Source organism: Desmodus rotundus, chromosome 6 (assembly GCF_022682495.2).
Source record: "Desmodus rotundus isolate HL8 chromosome 6, HLdesRot8A.1, whole genome shotgun sequence".
NCBI lineage: Eukaryota > Metazoa > Chordata > Mammalia > Chiroptera > Phyllostomidae > Desmodus > Desmodus rotundus.
The window spans coordinates 136,683,746-136,695,751 of record NC_071392.1 but is presented as its reverse complement, the minus strand read 5'-3'; the positions used below and the strand labels follow the sequence as shown (position 1 = coordinate 136,695,751).

The 12,006-nt window shown below is 48.4% G+C and overlaps 1 protein-coding gene across 1 annotated transcript in view; it reads left to right on the top strand.

Annotated features, from left to right (window-relative positions):
• Window positions 1-11,515, top strand: part of ABHD12 (abhydrolase domain containing 12, lysophospholipase) — a 76,427-nt gene extending 64,912 nt beyond the window's left edge. The window contains exons 7-13 of the mRNA XM_024576791.4: window positions 2,203-2,332; window positions 3,681-3,718; window positions 4,244-4,323; window positions 6,664-6,746; window positions 8,713-8,791; window positions 9,864-9,991; window positions 10,866-11,515. Of these exons, the coding sequence (XP_024432559.1) occupies window positions 2,203-2,332; window positions 3,681-3,718; window positions 4,244-4,323; window positions 6,664-6,746; window positions 8,713-8,791; window positions 9,864-9,991; window positions 10,866-10,905 (578 nt within the window). The 3' untranslated portion in view covers window positions 10,906-11,515. The remainder of the gene's footprint in view (window positions 1-2,202; window positions 2,333-3,680; window positions 3,719-4,243; window positions 4,324-6,663; window positions 6,747-8,712; window positions 8,792-9,863; window positions 9,992-10,865) is intronic.
• Window positions 11,516-12,006: the final 491 nt, after the last annotated feature.

Below are 12,006 nucleotides of genomic sequence, written 5' to 3'. Positions count from 1 at the left end.
CATCAGAAAGTTCTGTGGGAAAATCTGGTTTCTTGCCTTCTCCAGCTTCTCGATGCTGCCCTCATTCCTTGACTGTTGACCTCTTGCACCTGCATTATTCTGACCCTGACTTTTTGTCTTTCCCCCTTCATTTATAAAAACCCTTGAGATTACTTTTGGCCCACACTGTTAAGCCAGAATACTCTCTCATCTCAAGGTGCGCTGCTTAGCAGTCTCAGTCCTCATGCAACCTAATTTCCTCTTCTCTTTCCTGACCACTTCAGCACAGTGGATTGGCCCTGCCCCTGCATGGTCTGGGATCTTTCAAGTGTCAGGTGACCTCCAGGTTCTTGACTTGTGCAGGAAAAATGTCAAAACATGAGGCAGATAAAAGTGAGAGTAAGTTTATTAAAGCTTGGGGTGGTGAGGCAAAGGAAGGGCCCGTGGAGACAGGTTCGGGGGTGAACTAGGAATGAGCTGCCTGGGTGCAGGTCTCATTTGGACTCTTAGAGCTTAAGATAGAAGCAAAGTACATGCCTGAGGAAAAGGGGGGCACAGCATGCTCAAAGAAGAGAGTGTACTGGTATTCTTTATCTTCTATAGGCCAGAATTTTAGAGGAGGTCCCAGGGGATGAACTCAACAGAATATTCATTAGATTTCAGGGTTTGTCATTTAGTATGCTGATGTATTAAAGTGAGTGTACAATGGGGCCTGGGTGGTTTTCTGATTAGTTATATATACCTTTATCTTGGATTAGTCTGGCTCTAACTTTTTTTTTTATCCAGTTCCCAAAGGTGATTTAAAACCACCTTCTCTTGGATTTCTTTGGTTAGGAAGGATATTCTTGTGATTTATCAGCTGGATGTTAATTGCTCAGCTGTTCTACCATTTGTTAAGCTATTTTGTCTCAGTTTCCTCATTCCACTTGGCAGGAAATTTTCCTAGTTTCTTATTAACCTGCCTCACTTCCACATAACATATTCACAGGTTCCAGGGTTAAGGATAAGGATGTGGACTTCATTGGGGTCCATTATTCTACCTACCACAGGAATGGTGCTTTCATGGAGGACTGTTCCATCAGGTTGAAAGTACTGGGCTGGGAAAAACTCTGAAATGAGTATCTAAAAAGTGGTTCTCCCATTCATCCTTTTCTCCATGCTAAAGAGGATTTTCTAGCATGCTCTACTGTGCTCTACTCTGTATCCCTCAGGATAATGAGAAGGGGCAGCCTTTTTCCTTCTTTACTCCCCTGTGCTTCTACCAAGAAATGGTTTCTAGTATAGCATTTCCTCTTAGCAGTTCTTATGAGTTTCTTCATTTTTAAGCCCTTCGAGAGAGAAAATTCTGCTTCAAAGTGTCTCTCCCTGTCCCTGTCACTCTGTCTCTCTGTGTCTTTGTTCCTACCTGTCCCTGTGTCCCTGCCTCTCACTTGTGCCTGAGCTTCTCAGTCTGGTCTTGTCTCTTACATGACTTCTTCCCTAATCTGGTGTCTCAGATGTCCAGGGAGGCGCCTTGTTGTGCCCACTTACTGTGTGGGTTTTTGCTTATGCTGCAAACCTATTCTTTCTGAAGTTACGGTACTTTCAGATCAGTTGATGATGACTCACTGCTGAGCTGGTGGAAATGACAAGGGCACCTGACCTTTCCTGGAGACTGGTTGGAAGGGCCCTTGGGGAGAACCCAGAGTGGGGGCAGATGTCTTTGGCTTTTCTGTTTTGCAAACAAATGCTTAGAGCCCTTGCCTCTCTGGGTCAGAGTTGCCTGGAGCTTGGAATTCCCCCCACCCATACTGTCACTCACACTGTTTCCCAGGGCCTTGCCTCCTAACTCCCTTGCCTGTTGATACTGGGGTCAAAGTTGGGCCATAGAGTCTGGATTGGACTCAGGGGTCCCTGGGCAGGCTGAGCTCTCATTGGCCTCTTATCCTGGGCCAGACATCAGCAAGCCCCTTGTTGGGGAGGTTGATGTCCTAGCAGGACCACCTCTTGCACAGCTGCTCATCAGGGCTCAGACAAGGGTGTGTGACAGCCTTTGGGTAAGGAGGTGGGAGAAGTAGGAGCAGGCTTGTCAGGACACCCTGTGTGTGGAGCTGTGGATGGTGACTGTAGTGACTTGTATTGCCCCTAAAGCCTAAGCCTGTTGAGAAAGAGAGGGTGGGCCTGCCCCTCAAGAGGTTCAGTGAACTGGGCTTGACTTCATTCTCTTCTGTTTCTTTCACCCAGGTTGGGGTGACTCAATAGGCACACCATCAGAGCGGGGCATGACCTATGATGCACTCCATGTTTTTGACTGGATCAAAGCAAGAAGTGGAGACAACCCCGTGTATATTTGGGGCCACTCCCTAGGCACTGGGTAAGAGTTCCCAGCATGGTATAGCCTTTGGGGGATTAGGTCTTCATGAAGTTACTTTCCAGCCTGGATTCCCCGAGGGTGCCCTAGTGGCCTCTGGATCCTTTGGCAACATTAGTTCCAGTAGGCCTTGTCTCTTGTCCAATGTGGGGCAGGAGATGAAGTGCCATAAGAGACCACAGGGTTTGCACTACTTTAACTCCTCAACCTAAGAAATGACTCGAGACACACATAGGCAGTTGTGAGGTGGTATCCCTCTCTGCAGTGAGGGCAGGCAGACTCCTCAGTCTGAGGTTGTGCCCTTGGGAAGACAGAGCAGAGCAGATCAGATGGAGTTCAAGTTCCAAATGTATCTGGGCTTCACATCTTTTTTGGACTGCGTGTGCTGCCAGCAAGCCCCAGTGCTGTGGCTCTGATCACTGCAAACCAGAGACATTTATAACAGCTGGGATACATAGCACATACTTGGCTTACCACAGAACTTGTAGAAGGCAGCACTGCCAAGACAGGAAGCACTTTAATATTCTATTTGGGGGTCACCTAAATTGCTAATGTGAGGTCCAGAGTGTTTCTAAAAAGAGCCACTGAGGTGAGAGCCCAGAGGTCCAAGACCTTCATCAGCCTTGCCTTTTCCTGCTGCCTTTCGTTCAAGTGCAGTGGCTGCAACCCCTTTCCCAAGTTGCTGTGCACCTTGGGGAGCATGCTGCCATTGGTATGTGTGCTGCCGAAGTGAGCACACAGCATGGTGCAGTTGGGCTGGGGCCTGCAGGCTGAGCATTGTCTGGGACAGTGTCTCCTAGCTTGTCGTTGTGGGGAAAATAGCCCATATGCCCTCAGAGATGTGCTCTGTGAGGAGAGAAGACCATCCTGCCATGGCTGTCAGCACAGGACCTGCCTGGTATAGCTCTGGGACAGCCAGACCTCCCCGCCCCCAGCCCCCAGAAATATGTAGGTAGACTGTATCCTCCTCTCAGCTGATGGGGCAACTGTGGTCCCCACTGTCCCTCTGTCTCAGCAGCCCACACTCCAACCAAGTATGAGCTGATGGGCAGTGTTGTGCAGCCTGAAGGAGGCGGTTCCTGCAGAACACGCCTTGGGGGCCTGAATGGTGGCTGTTATCACCTTCTTTGTCAGAGGGGGTCATCCTTGTCAGATGCGTTGCCTGATGACTGGGGCACTGGGCTTACCCACAGTCCTGGAGCATGTTAGTCCCCCCACCCCCTTTCCTACAGCTCTACCAATTGCGTCGCAGATCCCATGGGTTCTCTGTCACTTTCTAGTACTTGAACAGTCTCATGTAAAACAGTTTTTGTCAAAATTCAACTCAACTGGTTTTTTTTCCTTTTTTTAGAGTGGCAACAAACCTGGTGCGGCGCCTCTGTGAGCGAGGTAGGGGTTCATGTGGCATGTGGGTCCTGGTGTGTGGGCACAGGCTCCTCATAGTGCCCTCAGGGCAGGCAGAGTTTTGGGAGCTGGCTGCATTCCAGGCTCTGTTGTGAGCTTTAGTGAAGTAGTGCTTGTGGGCGAGCAACCCAGCGATCATGCCCAGTGTCCTCACAGACCCCCTTGAAGGTGTTGAGGCCAGTACCTGGGCAGACCCTCAGCTGACCTAAGCCTGTCTTCCCCCATCGATTCTTGAGCAGCTGGTGCAGCCTCCCAGTGGTTGGGCCCCAAGTAAGCAGCTTTAGCAGATTTGGTTCTTGAAGGTAACCCAAGACCACCTGAAGGTCCCCTGCATGGGTGTTTCTGTCATGCCAATCATGTGGGAAGGCCTGGGGGCTGCTGGCGCTCCAGGTTCTACTGTTTTGGGTGGGGAGGCATCCCTCCCACAGATCCTCTGTTGGGCTATGGAGCTTGTGTTTTGTCTGGGCTTCTTGCCTACTTCATAGTTCTCTCTTTGTTTTACTTATCTAGAAACACCTCCAGAGGCTCTTATATTGGAATCTCCATTCACTAATATCCGTGAAGAAGCCAAGAGCCATCCGTTCTCAGTGGCAAGTATAGATCTTGTTAAAAATTGACTTATTTCATTATTAAAATAATTACTATAAAATACAGTAAATAAGCCTAAAATAAAATAATCAAAAATTATTTAAATACTTAATGAATGCATATTTATTAAAAATTAATCCTTATTTAGTTCTGGGCATTGGCCTGACTCCAGAGCTGCCTAGGAAGTTTATAACTTTGCAGCCAGGTAGAATGGGTTCACAGCTGGGTTGCCTAGGGTGGTAGGACCCACAGGAAGTCTTGCTTCTATGGTATGGTTTGCCCACTAGGCATTGCTGCCCCATTGGGGCTCAGCCCAGGCTGGGATCTGTTTATCCAGGGGTGAGCTGGTGGATCCCTCATTATCAATCCCCACAGACAATGCTCAGCAGCCAGGCTCTCACAGTTGTATTTTGGGGTGAAACCTGGGCCAGAAGGGCTCTTCTGCGGTCCTCCATTCCACTGTGTCCTACCTGGCTCTGTTTTTTGGAGGATCTGTGTCAGCCCACCACATGACTTCCTGCTGCTCTGTTGTAGATCAAGAGTTCTCTTTGTTACAGAACAGATGTGTTGGTGGGTGGTTCACAATATACTATTATGGAAAGGATCCCCCCTTTCTCTCTCTAGGGACCCCCCCACACACACACACCTACTAGGTTCAAAACGCCCGCCGCCAGAGGAAAGACGTCTCTCAATGCCAGAGACTGGTGAAAAGGAAAGAAATTATTTATTTAAAAGTTACACAGACTTAAAGTAATGACTTAATGTCTTCATTAAAATATTAAAGTCCTCTAGAATACCCACAGGTGCACAGTCCTTCCCTCTCCCTCTGCCCAGTCGGGGGTACTGTATCTCAGGAAAAGAAGTAGCAGTCTGTGATTCAGGCTCCCGGCACCATCAGCTGTGTGGCTGCCACAATCTCCAGGTAATCCAAAGCCATGTGGCACCTTCTCACGGCCCACTAGCAAGAGTCCTTTCTCCCCTTTTCTTCCCGGCAAAGTCTCTCCTGCTGCCTAAGCCTCGTGGCAACAAGGAACACCCCAAAGCCACATGGTCTCCTCTCTTCTCCAAAACCACGTGGTCCTCTCTCCTCCTTTGAAACCGTGTGGTCCTCTTCTATTCACTCCGCCAAAGCTGCGTGATCCCCTCCCTTCTCCCCCCAAACCACTTGGTCCTCCTTCCCAATGGCTGCCGTGCCTGGGTTTAAATCCCACCACCAGTATTCCTCTGCATCCCCATTTCCAACTCCTCCTACAATCAGTTACACCTGTCAGCATTCCCTATTCTTCCAGCTTTACTGGGCTGACAAGTAAGTCTGGGCAGGTGTGGCCCCATGGCATGGAGCCAGTCTTCTCCAAGCTCTCACCCAGGTGCTGTAACCAGGAGGAGTTGCCTCCCAGTTACATCTTGGGTGGAAGTCACTCCCATCCCCCTGGCTCAAAGCCTGGCCACAGCTATTTAACATATCTATGAAATCAGTTAAAAGGTTATAGATACGTTAAATGACCATGCCAGGGGTTAGCTGCAAAGCTGTTGCTCTACAAAATAGCTCTGAAAGGCCCTGCTCCATGTGTCCCTTCCCCCAGCTCAGGCTTGTGGGGGTGAGGGTATCCTCTATATATTTTTCTAATATTTCCTGGACACCTTGAGTTCTGGACCGCATTACGAGTCCCTATTTGGGGTCCTCCTCTTGGCTGCACCCTGTTTCATCTTTAGTCTTTGTCAGGATGGGCGGGGATATCCGCCTAAGCCCACCCCTTATCCTATCAAACCACCAATGATGGACTGCGGCTTTGTTCCAGGAGACCAATCCCTAGCCCCTGAGGGGAGCCAATCAGAATTTGGTGCTTAGAACCCTGCCATATTCCGTGCTTGGGGCAACTTCTTCAGCCCGGCTCCTTGCAACCGGAGAATTTCGCCCAAGAGCGCAAACCCCAAATAAAGTTCTGTACTGCCTAATTTTGTGGCTGATTGGCATTTATTCCTCAGCGGAGCCTAAGAAAACCTTTCAGTCTTACTACTTCGGTGTTGCTTTTTCTCCCAAGTTCTATGGGCCCCCATTTTTCTTGGCATGGCAGCCCTGATGTCTGTGGGATGTATGGTCTCCAGGCTGCTGCTCCGAGGTGTGGGAACCTTGCTTGCAGGCAGCCCTTGCTGCAGCCAGTCTAGGATCCTCTTGAGCAGGGAGTCTGTGGTCAGGGCACAGAGGGACAGTGGCTGCAGGTCAGTTTCCTGAGAAGCAGGTGTATACCCTGGGCACTCAGCACCCTCTGAACCCTTGACCTTGGCCTTCTGTGTGCATATTTTAATTGACCCTTTGCACATTGTTTCCATGTTTCCTTCAGATATACCGATACTTCCCTGGGTTTGACTGGTTCTTCCTTGATCCCATTACAAGCAGTGGAATTAAATTTGCAAATGATGAAAAGTGAGTATTATGGTAGAGCATTTAATATTTTAATTTAGAAAAGCACTGATAACTCCCAGGATAAGCCTGTTCAGTCACATTAACCAAATAGGATGGAATACTTAAAGACTATAGTTCTTCTTTAACCAATGTGTCTTATAGAGGGAAAGTAGGTAAGAGAGCTGCAGCTGAAAGAGGATATGTAAAGCCTAAAATTAAAGTATTTTATCCACATGTTTTTATTCTTTTTAATCCTTGCTGAGGATATTTTCATTGGTTTTAGAGAGAGACACACACACACATTGATGTGAGAGAGAAACATTGATCAGTTGCCTCTCATACACACCCTAAGCTATGAGGGAACCCACAACCTACGTATGTGTCCTGACCAGGAATCGAACCCGAAACCTTTTGGTGCATGGGACAACGCTTCAAATGACTGAGCAACACGACCAGGGCTGTCCATATGGTTTTTATTTGAAAATACTTTGGCAAAACCAGACTTCCTGAATAGGTATTAAAGCAGTAATAGTAACTTATTCAAAAAATGACATCCTCAGTCATTTGACCGATGTTGGTTATGAAATGATGTTGCAAGTTATTAAAAACATTTATATTAGATAAACCAAAAAAAGTAAATATTCTGGTTAACAACTCATTCTTTGAACAGCGTTCATATTCTGTTGACACTGTCCTTGGGATTCCTTTTATTTCATGTGTTTTAATTTTTTCAAAAAAGAGGAAAGGAAAAAAATCCTTATCTAAATATTCAGTTAATATTTAAAAAATCTACATTTTGAAACAATGTAGAAAAAGTATTTTTTCCATCAATTATATTTTTTGGTTCTAAAAATAGAACAAACTGATATTTGAGCAAACATTATAAGCAAAATACCTGCTTGTTTGTAATTACTACTGTTTGGGAACTTAAATGAGAATAACCTGAGTAAACTGGATTCCTCCTAAACAACAGCAATGAGTGCTGCTATACCCCCAAAGCCGCCTTTGACCTTGTCCCCAGGCTAAGTGGTGGCAGCTGTGGGGTCCAGCAGCACTTTACTCTTTAGCCACTTTAAATGGCTAAGCCTTCACCCACTGGGATTCAGGAGCCCCCTCTTGGTGGGAAGGCCTGTTACCAAATACTTGGCTAAAGTGAAGAATATGAGCTAGGCTTCTCCCAGAGCAGCTAAAGGTAAGAAACTGACTACAGTGGAAATCTGAGAAGTGGACAGTTCAAAGTTTGACTCACACACCAGAAACACTCCAACCTAGAAGCAGAATAAGGTGAGAGTGTTTGTGCTTGTGCACCACTAGCAGAAATGCAGACTGCGAGATTACCTGGGGATCTCTGGGGTGATGAGTCCCTTGTCTCAGATTCTGCCAGGTGCCAGACTTACCCCAGCACTGCCCTCATGGAGCCATCAGATCAGTACGGAATTGGGTGGGAGCCTCATCCACCAGCTCACTTAGAGACCTCAGTGAGGCAGCCAGAAGACACTGCCTATTGTGTGGTTTGCTGAAGGGTTTGGATTGAGTGAACCTATTGAAAATGTTAATTTACTGGTAAACGTTCAAGAGTGACTTTAAATGTTATTTACACCAACACATGACTAGTAACATTGATTTGAAGTAAGTTTCTTGGCCCACCTAAAATATTGAGTTTGTAAATATTGTTTTGTGACTTTTAAAAAATATATCTCCTAGCAAAAGTTTTCATTTTCAATTTTCAGAAAATATGTGGGGGCCAGATTTGGTGAATGAATTGATGTCTAGATTTGATTGACACCTGTCACCTAAAATAGATGTTGATAGAAACTACTGAGAAATCAACTTTTAATTCTGTAATAAAAAGAAGCCCAGCAGAATTAGAGCTGATAAGCCATGGAAACTCCCTAAACCCAGGTCCCTGCCAAAGGCAAGGCCAGGGTGTCAAGAGACCCCAGCCATGTCCCTGGGGTCTTGGTCTAGTCCTTTCTCCTCTCCACAGTGTGAAGCACATTTCCTGTTCCCTGCTCATCTTGCACGCTGAGGATGATCCAGTTGTGCCCTTCCAGCTTGGCAGAAAGGTGGGTGTCAGTGCAGCCCCTGGTGCAGGGGACATCTAGCAGACCCATGTTTAGGCTGGACTGGGCATAGGCAGATGTACAGGAGGCACCTGCTGCTAGCAGGGCTATGGTGGGGGCCAGCCGGACAGCCAATGCTCTCTATAAGAGGAAACATGAAAAATAAGCAAATGTCTCCTAGGTCCCAATTACAGGGTCCTGGCCTGACAGAGACTTGACTATAGGAAACTCAGCTGGGAGAGCTCTCCAGTTATTGGTGGGAGGAGAGGATCCCTGGATGACAGGATCCTCCAGCCCCAATTCAGGAGTCCCAGTCAGTGGTGTTGACATAGAATCTCTAATTTGTTCTTTTGCCTTTTGGATTGGGCAACGTCAGAGAAGTACCATCTCATTGTGGGGCCTTCGCATTTGCTTTTGCTGAATTTGCTTTGCCTTTGGTGCCAGGAAGCTGGATTAGATTTGTAGGTGAGCGTGGGGTGGGATACAGCACCACCTGGCCATAGTGATGATGAGGAGCAGGGACAGCCTAGAGGAAGTGATACCTAGGCTACTTCACCTCAGAACAGGCCTGAGGTACAGGTGAGTCTACCAGCACTAGGTTTCTTTCCTTCAGCGAGTCTGGGTACACAGCCTGGCAGTCCCAGGGCTAGAAGGGCTAGACCAGCTTGATGACTGACCTTAACCCCGGGCACACAGCACAGTCTCAGGTACCTGACCCATCTCAGCTCCCCAGGACTGCTCCAGGCTCTTAGGCCACCATACCATCCCATAGCATGTGGCTCTTTCTGTGGTGGTAGCTCATTCACGTCATTGCCCCCAAAGGAAGGGGGAACGGTCTGAGAAACAGTTGTGGGAACAGATAAGGTCTTAAATGGCAAGCCAATGGGCTGAGCCTAGGCTGGGATCCTGCCAGCACCATGACCCCAGCATAGCAGGCTGCAGGGCATCAGTGCAGGGCATGGGCTGCTCTGCAAAGGTAGCAGCCGTTGATGGGCCTCTATTGAAGGGGAGGCCACCAAGCAGGTCACCCACAGGACCACCATCTCTGGGCACTAATTGATCTCTCTTTCCCCAGCTCTACAACATTGCTGCACCATCTCGAAGCTTCCGAGACTTCAAAGTTCAGTTTATCCCCTTTCACTCAGGCCTTGGCTATAGGCACAAGTACATCTACAAGAGTCCTGAGCTTCCTCGGATACTGAGGTGAGGTGTTCACTTCTCACCAGGAATGTTGTCCTGTGTGGTGACAGCTCATGCCGGACATATAGCAGGCTCATCTGCTAAAGCTGCCTCAATGGGGTTCAAGAGTCTTATTTCTACTAAGAGGGACTGAGAATGTTTATTGCCTCTCCCTCCTGGACTATTTCCACGATCTCCCATGGTATAGGTTGTGCAGGCCCACACAGATACCCCACACAGCAGCGCATCCAGCACACAGATGTCCATGTATAGGAGCCCCCCTTACCCACATGCTCCCAGCTGTTGTGCATCAGGCCTCGCTCCTTTTCTACACACCTGTCAGGTCCTGCCCCACTCATAAGCAACTCACAGGCATTCTGGCATAAGGCAAAAGCCTGTTTGTCCCCAGGCTACAAGTTCACCTCCCTGGGGCTTCTGAGGCTGGGGGTGCTCATATTGCCCCCAGCAGCTTTCATCCCATGTGTAATTCTACTTCATACTTCAGCTCTCCCCTGGCTGCCCTGTAAGTTCCAGAGGGAAAGCTATGTTTCTTTAGGACTTTACTATTACCTGACACATGGGCTTGGGTGGTTGAGAGGGGGCATTGAGCTTAAAAAGTATCGGTTTGCTCTGAGGTTGTAATTTTTCCCATCAGAGAAGGAATATATTGCAGAAAACTTAGATTAGAATATAGCTCTAAAGTTTAGAATAAAGAAGAGTAGCTCCTAACCTGGTCTTTCTTTCTGTGTGTCAGGATTTGACTGTGCAGTGCCGTTGGTGCCCTGCTTATTGTCCTCCAGGCTTTTTCTCCTCCTCCTCATACCAGTTGTGTAAGGACTAGGGGAGGCGGGATCTCTGGTTTGGGCTCAGATTTGGCTGATGGTATCTTCTGGTCTAGGGAATTCCTGGGGAAGTCTGAACCTGAGCTCCAGCACTGAGCTCACTGCCTGAAGGAGCATGAAGACCTCTGTCCTCCTCCCTGTTCCTCTGACTAACCCAGCACCCTGGAGCCTGGGTGCCAGGGTCTACAATGCCCTTGAAGAGAGGACTTCGATGCCAGCTAGGGCAGGTAGAAGAGGCCCCAACAGACTGGTCACCAGGAGCATGGATTTTTGTGGAAAATGTGAGTGGCAGGCATGTGGTCCTCTCTTCTTGCAGCCGTACAACCTGAGCTCTTGTTGAAAAGACAGTGATACAGCAGGCTAGCCACTGGCTGGTCAGTCCCACACTTCCTGAGCTGGGCATGGAGAACAGAGCAGAAGGCATAAGCTCTTGGGACCAAACTGAGCTTTCCAGGACCACCCACAATAATGTGGGGAGACTCAGGTTCTTCAGTTTCTTCCCAGCACATGCAGAATGGACTGTAATGATTCCATCATCCCCTCCTGCCCTGTGCACCCCATTTGCCTTCTCCCTGCCTCCCTAGGCAGACCCTACCACACAGCGGGGGGGAGGTGCCTGTGATCTGTACTTCCTCTGCTTTCTGCCCACCTGCCTGCCTAACCTGGCCCTAGACTAAGCATTTATTTAATAAAATTCTGGTGGTGGTCTGTGTGTTGCTTTCTCAGTGCTGTCCCCAGCCCCAGGCCACTCTCAGCTCCTGGCCACATGGTCTGAGGGGTGACTGTAAGGTGGAGCATGAGGGCCCTTCCTTCTCTCCTTCCAGGGAGGGGCCTTCTCCAGATGTGGCAGATAGTATTTGCCTAAAATACAGGCCTATATAGCTGACCCTTTCAATCTCATGCTTTAGCAAGTTTATTGGATGTGGCTGTGTCAGTGGACAGGCGTTGGGGTTTTACCACAGATCCTAGATAAGTCCCTGACTACTGAAAGGACAGGCTGCTGGAGTGCATGGGTTCTGGCCCATGAGCATCACCTTATTCACCCAAATGGTGGTGGCTCTTGTGTTATTTGGCTTTTTGTCAAACCAGCTTCTCCTCTCCCCTTGCACTGATGACCTCTCAGAGAACCATGACTTAAGAATGGGGCCTTGAGCTGCCCCCACATGGGACGTTCCTGACCCTGCTGTTCAGGTATAA